The 7,021-nt window shown below is 49.5% G+C and overlaps 1 protein-coding gene across 1 annotated transcript; it reads right to left on the bottom strand.

The window, feature by feature from the left end:
• Positions 1 to 2,777: 2,777 nt before the first annotated feature.
• On the bottom strand, positions 2,778 to 6,291 carry DBX1 (developing brain homeobox 1). Its single transcript, XM_032110737.1, has 4 exons — positions 5,940 to 6,291; positions 5,342 to 5,443; positions 3,481 to 3,683; positions 2,778 to 3,158 (listed from the first exon to the last, which is right to left on the bottom strand). The coding sequence occupies exons 1-4, from the start codon at positions 6,289 to 6,291 to the stop codon at positions 2,778 to 2,780; spliced, it is 1,038 nt and encodes a 345-aa protein (XP_031966628.1).
• Between the last annotated feature and the right edge of the window lie 730 nt (positions 6,292 to 7,021).

Genomic DNA, 7,021 nt, shown 5'->3' with positions numbered 1-7,021 from the left:
TTTTTGTTCTGTCTCACGGGAGAGGGAGTCAGGGGTGCATGGGAGGGTGGGATGAGACACAGCCAGGACAGGTGACCCCAACTGACCCAAGGCCATGTGACATCAGGCTCAGGATATAAAGTGAGGGGAAGAAGGAAGAAGGGGGGGATGTTTGGAGTGATGGCATTTGTCTTCCCAAGCAACCATTAGCTGTGATAGGGCCCTGCTCTCCTGGGATGGCTGAACACCTGCCTGGCCGTGGGAAGCAGCGAGTGAATTCCTTGTTCTGCTTTTCTTTTGTGCATGGCTTTTACAAAACAACAACACAACAAACACTTTTGCTGTTTCACTGTATTTTGTGGGATAAATACTGTTCATGTCTTTTCCATCTCGTTTTCCATTTCACCTATCTCAGGTGTATGTTATCAATTGCTAATGGCTTAGAGAGGTAGAAGATGAGAAATGTGACAATGAGTCCCAGCTTAGATGTGCCCTATTACCTAATTGGAAGCAGGTTAAAGACCTGGAACAGCCTTTCTAGTCATGCCCTGTGGCTGGCAGTGTTCAGGAGGCTTTTGGACAGCACCCTTTAGTAACACCTTTAATTTTTGGCCAGCCCTGAAGTTGGACTAGATTTTTTTAGGTCCCTTCCAAATGGAATCACTCTCTTTTTCCTTTCATACCTTCCCTTGTGGCTGTGGCAGTGGAGCGTAGAGGGAGAGTTGGGTCCAGGGGACATCTGCTGCATTTGTTTCTTTTGTTTTGGTGTGTTACGAATGGTGGGCATTAGAAACCAGGCAGTAGAAAATAAACGTAGTTTTGTAATGAAATCTCTGTTTCAGAAGAGCTCTGCTACCTGTATGCAAGGCAAAACCCACATTTCTGTAGAGTGCAGCAGAAAGGTAGAACCAAAAAGCAGGTGGGTGGTTATGGATTTGCCTGGTGCTGTAGTAGTGATCCTCGGCTGGGCTCCGGGCTGAAGAGTTAAATGTATCTCTTTCATTCTGCTTCTCTACCCTGTAAGAATGGTCTAATTACCTGCTCCCAGTCTACAAACTGTAGCATCTTAGTCAGTGATGTGTGGTCAGTTGCTCCCTAGTTAAAAGGCAGGTAGATATTCTTGTAAAGTTTCATAATTTGAAGCTGATAAATTCTTTTTGGATCACTATACTGTTGATAAAAGGTAGTTTCCTCTTCCAGACACAAGCTACTGATGCCACGATGATTTTTTGCCTTTTCTTTTATACTCCTGTTATATCTTTTACAACTTCTGTATTCCTAGTGCTCTTTGCCTATATTCTTGGACTTGTTTGTCAAGCTGAGAGACTCAACATTTTAGAAGCTTCGTAGTTAGGGATCAGTGTGCCTCAGACCCCAAGGTCCTCTCCAGAACATATTCTGTAAACCAAGATAGAACCATCCAGGGGAAGGTTCCTTGGGGAGGGGAGGTTCACTTGAGCCTCTCATTGGGGAATCTTTGCTAGATATGCTAATTAGTAAGACCTATAATGTTATACCCAATCTTTTGGGGTGTGCATTTTGTGGGGTGCATTTTGGTGCATTCCACCCGGACATGTGCACCTAAGGATCCTTAAAATAAATACCGAGGTGAAATCCCTTTCTCCCTTCTAATTGTGTTTGACTCTTGATTTTAAGACCAAGAAAAGGCATCACTACAACAACCTGTTAACCAGAACCAAGTATTACTGAATGATCAAATTTGGAAATCTACTTTTTTTTTTAATTTGACACTCATCCACTTTAATATATATACATATTTAAAGTCTGTACACAGTAAAATACAAAATAAAAATGTTTCTTTATAAGTTACACAATTAAACAGCTGCATTTGCCTGTAGTTTAGCTGTCATTTAATTAAAAAAAAAAAAGAGAGAAGCATTGTTGAGCCATTGTTATATTCCTTGACAATAACCTTGGTATAAAACACCCATACAGAGTAAGTGTACAAAATAGTGTACAGTTCATATAAGCTGTGCAAAGACAGCAAAGTTCAGTTAAAAATCAAAGAGGTGTATCCACTTTCCTCTGTCCACACCACGGATAGCAGAAGCAAAGTGGAAAATAAGCACAAACCTGTGGGCAAGAAGGTGGGTCAGACAGTGCTTTGAACACAATATTGATGAATAAATTAAAATGAAAATCATAAATGTATAGGATCTCCATTACACAGGGCATGCTTGCATGATACCTTCAAAGTCATTCCAGGGGTAGCAATGGATCTGTTTCACAAGCATGGTTCTCTTTGGGGTGAGGAGGGAGGCAGTGCTTGGTCTGAGTCCCTCAAGGTTATTTATTTTGGAGGAAAGGATTGCTAGATCAGACAAGTTTTCAGTAGGAGCTGAAGTAATATAGATAGCTGGAAATTCACTTGAAAGGTAATAAAATGGTCACACCATCTATAGTGTATTTTTGATGGTTTTTTTATCTGGGGGAAGAAGTTTCCTTTCCTACAGGGGAATTTCCCTTTCCTCCCTGCTGTAGAGCCAGGAGCTGCCTGTCTGTTTTTTGGGAGAAGGTAGCTAATTGAGCAAATATTGCTTGTTAAGCAGAGAGAGTTATGAAAAGTTTGGCAGGTATTAGGAACACGAAAACCTCCACACAGGGCAACAAATGAGGAATACCAGGGAGAAGGAAGTCTTGCAGCTATTGTGATAAAGAACCTGTACTGAAGAAGCATGTGGACATTGGGGTGGGACAGCACCTCTTCAATTTATAGCACTCTGGTTTATTTACATCTTTGCAGTGTCCCCATGTGATGGTAGGGGCAGGCAAGGGATCTAAGAGACTGTTATCTCCTCCTCTTCTTCTTCCCTTTCATCATCCTCTTCCTCTGAGTCTGAGAAGTCTGAAGGTTTGCTGGGGCTGCTAGAATGGGATGGAGAAGGAGACATCTGGGAGTCCAGTCTGTCCCTCAGGTGTAGATGTTCCGGGGACGGGTGGTAGGTTAAGGGATGCCGGGGGCTGGGCGGGCACACGGGGCGAACTTCCTCCTCCTCCTCCTCCTCCTCTCCTGAGCATTTCTTGCCTACGTCACTGAGGTCTGGGTGAGGGTTGAACTTGGTGGGGAGGGTCTGTTCTCTGCAGCCACCAGAAGAGAGGAGCTCTCTTTCTTTGGAGTTCCTCCATTTCATCCTCCTGTTCTGGAACCAGATCTTCACCTAGGGGACAAAGCAACAAAGAAGGCAAATGGTTCAGTAAAGCGGGGACCAGAAAAGGTGTTTTGGCTGCACTCTCAAAACCCTGCATATGCCCATACTAAAGCTAGCAGGAACCACAGAATCTGATCTTTGGAGGGCCCTAGGAGAGAGCTCGGGGGCAATAAGGCTGTGGTCCTACTCACCCAGCTGGGAATCGTGCCATCTGTAACTTGCTTTGGATGTTCTCCCTGCTACCATCCCCTTCTCCCCCCTCCTCTCAAGCTTCCCCCGGGAGTGGGGGAATCTTGGCTCCCCACACACCCCGACCTGGTGACTCTCTCACCTGTGAGTCCTTGAGGCCCAGCTTGGCTGCCAGCTTCTTCCTGTCGGGTTTGCTGATGTACTTCTGCTTCTGGAACATCTTCTCCAGCGCCTTGCGCTGCACGTCGGAGAAGACGGCGCGGCGCAGCATCCCCCGGCGGGGCTTGCCCCGGGCAGCCAGCGGCCAGGAGAAGGTGCCAGGGATAGGGACCACGGCGGAGGCAGCTGTGGGAGGGACACACGGCACTGAGCAGAGCGGGACCGGCCCCCACCATCCCTCCCTGCCCTCCGGGCGGGCGCTCATCAACCTGGGGCGGTGAAAAGGAGCTTGAGGCTTAACCAGCCGCCCCCTTTCAGGCAGCGATCGCCGGGATTAGATCTATCAACTCAAATGTGGAAAATGGGTCAATGGTGGCCGGTTTTGTTGGGAGATTCAAAGGTCTCCGGCCTGAAAAGGCAAAGCGAGGCGTACCAGCTAAGATAGAGGTATAATAAAAAAGCTCTCCCTCCCACTCAGAAGCATTTGATTTTTTTCAGATGCTTTTATCATTTCAGATGCTTTATTATGCTCGAGATGAAAATGAGGACTTTTCTGATTCCGAACAAAACCGCTCCTCTTCAGATGCAGTTTTGATCAATCAGTATTCATCTTTTTATAATAATCTCTTCTCTCTCCCTCCCCCCCCCCCCCCAAAGTTGGAGAATTCAATTCGAAGACATGAAAAGTAACAGCTAATTAGCACACTGCCTGGTTCCCAATGGCATTAGTATGATAAAAAAGGGCAGAGTTTCGCCTTAAAAAAAAAAGGAGGGGGGGAACCTCCCCAAGAGAGACAGAGATGCTAATGAAGCGTGAATGGTAATTGTGTAGTAATGAACTAACAGAAAAAGACTGAGGACAAGCAGCTAACGCCATATATTATTGGAACAAAAGAGATTTACACTTTCAAACTAAACACAACGGCATGCCAGGCTCCTCGGGAGAATACTGATGGCACAATCGTCTCTTTCCCCAAATCATTTTCATTAAATGGACATGAAAAGCTATTTATAAAGCTCAAGTTGTTTTTGTTAGGCTATTCACATGCTGGAGAAAGGAAGCAAATTCCATTATCCAGAGGATGAATAGAAGAGCTTGGGTTATTTTTTTTTCTCTCTCCCTTTCCCTGTTTTCTTTTTAAATTAATAGCTTGTTTGTGTAATTAGATTTCGGGTTTGGTTGTTTGGTGGATTTTTTTGTTTTTGTTTTTGTTGTTGTTGTTGTTGTTATTGTTCTCTCAACATTATAGTAGTGCTGTAAGAATCACACCTCCGTGGCCTGCTTTCTCGCCTTTACGGCGGTGTTTGACGGTGTAACCGGGAAGGTGGAGGAGGGAAGGGTTAGTGCCCCGCGGAGGGGCTGGAGGCGAGGGTGCAGCAGAGCAGTTACGCCGCTGCCGCAGCGCGCTGGACCCGCCCGTAGCGCGGCGGCGCGGGAAGGTTTGGGGGACCCCCAGAGGCTCCCTCCCTGTTCTCTCCCTCTCTCCATCCTTCCCTCCGTCCCTGCGCGGGCGCGGAGCGCGGGCGGCGGCGGGAGCTGACCGCTCCTCCTGGTGCTGAAACAGCAGCGCCGGCCGGCCGGGAGGGAGGGAGGGAGGGAGGGGGACCCGCCTCGCCTCGGGACCGTGACAATCCCGGCTAATTTGCGGATCAGCGGGAGGAGCGGGCAGGGAATGTCAGGCAGTCACTGCCTGTGCTAAATCGGGCAGCAAATTGGCGCGACTGATGCTTGAATGTTGTACTCCCTCCAACCTCTGAACTGCGGCATAACCCCGCCGGGGGGAACGGAGGGACGGGAGATATCAGCGGGCAGTGCCGGCAGAGGGACATTTTGAAACACCTACCTGGGAAATAGGAAGATCTGAGAAAGGGCTGGAAGGATCCTTCAAAGTACGGAAAGGAGAAAGTCTTTGGCGGGACGCTCTGAAGCAACGCAGGGGAGGTTTCTAGTAAATAAATAAAATCAAATTAAACGGAGGGTAACCACCGGTTGGACTCGACCCACGGCAAGGCTGGGTTCTGTCGCTTGGTCCTGGAGACCAACGCTGTGGTACTTTTAGAAAAAGTAAAAGAGCCAGACTGAACCCGGAACAGCCGAGGAAAAGTGGCACTTTTGCTGGTTTTGCCAGCAAAGCGGCACCCGTGAGGACAGGGTCAGCCAGAAGACACGGCCGGGGGACCCTTCGTCTCTGGGACCCCTCCCTCCGCCTGCTCCTCCCTTCCGTCCGGCGGCGAAGAGGGACCTGCCGCGGGCAGCGCTGTCCCTCGCCCCCGAAATCCGAGCGATGCCGGAGGGCTCTGCAGCTCGGGACAGGGTCCTCCCTCCCTTTCCTAAGCCGGCTCCCTGCGCTGCCCCTCGCCCGGCACCCCTCTCCTGCGGGCGGTGTGTCCCCCGCGCCCGGAGCCGCGGCCGGCGGCGAGCTCGGGGTGTCCCCCGCTTACCGGCTCGGGGCGTGGAGGAGAGGATGGCGTTGACTCCAAACTTCAGGAAAGTGGAGTCGCTGCTGGAAGTCTGTGGCGAACAGATCCTCCTGGAGCCGGCGGTGGTGGAGCTGGGGAGCTCCGGCGTTCCCGAGTCCGTCCTGGCGGCCGAGGTTGGGGGGGACATGCTGGGCGGGGGGGCAGTCCTGGGCAGGTAACTGGTGGGCCTGCTGATCCGGATCAAATCTTCCACCAGGAAGCTGGAATGGCTGGAAAAAGCCGACTGTAGCGACTGAGGCAAGGTGAGGGTGGGGGTCGGCCGGAGGAGGCTGGGGTAGACGGCTGGCGGGGCGATGAGGCTGGGGAACATCATCGCAGGGGCCGTCCGCGGAGCCGGGCTGGGGCCGCTCGCCTGCTTGTTTGTTTGTTTGCTTTTGTTTTCTGCTTTGCAAACCTGGGTTGGTAAAGATCCAGCCAGCGAGTCTGGCGGAGTTCTCTCTGCCCCTTCCTCCTGGACCATGGGTTTTATAGTGGTCAGCCCCGCTGAGGCTCTTTCAAAAGTGACAGCCCCAACAATGGGGTTCAACAAAGTTCTCCACTTGAGCTTCATTCAGGGCGAGCTCCCGGCTTCTCCATTGGTCCGGGGCTGCAATTTATGATTGGATTAGACTTCATAAGCAACCGGGGCACAATGGCCCCGCCACAAAGAAAGTGTAGTCATCAATTTTGCATATTGACCGCCTCTTTGGAATACAGCACTCCAAAGGCTCCCAGCGGGGTTTTGTTCAGAGGCAACACACACAGGCTAATTAAATGCCTATTTAAAAGTTTCGAATGACATCTTGCCTCGTAGAAAGGGAATTATTTAAAGAAAGCACTAAATTTATTTGCCGCTCCCCTGCTGAGTTTAGGAAATAAATCAATAAATATTCATAGAAACTTATCTGCGGGCTCTCAGAAAAGCACGGGTTTTGTGGATTTGAAAATACAAATTAGAAAACGTTGAACCAAGCTCTGTTGAGGGAGAAACACATTTGGAGAGTGGATCCCGCCGTGCTTTGAGCATATTCTGCTCCTGCTATTAGTATGAGGCAGAATTAGTG

Source organism: Corvus moneduloides, chromosome 6 (genome assembly GCF_009650955.1).
Source record: "Corvus moneduloides isolate bCorMon1 chromosome 6, bCorMon1.pri, whole genome shotgun sequence".
Classification (NCBI taxonomy): Eukaryota; Metazoa; Chordata; class Aves; order Passeriformes; family Corvidae; genus Corvus; species Corvus moneduloides.
This window is presented reverse-complemented; position numbering and strand designations above follow the sequence as displayed.

Excerpts from the sequence above, each read along its gene's own strand:
- DBX1 (XM_032110737.1), bottom strand. The coding sequence starts at position 6,291 with ATGATGTTCCCCAGCCTCATCGCCCCGCCAGCCGTCTACCCCAGCCTC. Across the intron at positions 5,444-5,939 it reads CTCCTCCACGCCCCGAGCCG|AAACCTCCCCTGCGTTGCTT; the intron begins GTAAGCGGGGGA and ends TTTATTTACTAG. Across the intron at positions 3,684-5,341 it reads CAGATCTTCCTATTTCCCAG|CTGCCTCCGCCGTGGTCCCT; the intron begins GTAGGTGTTTCA and ends TCCCTCCCACAG.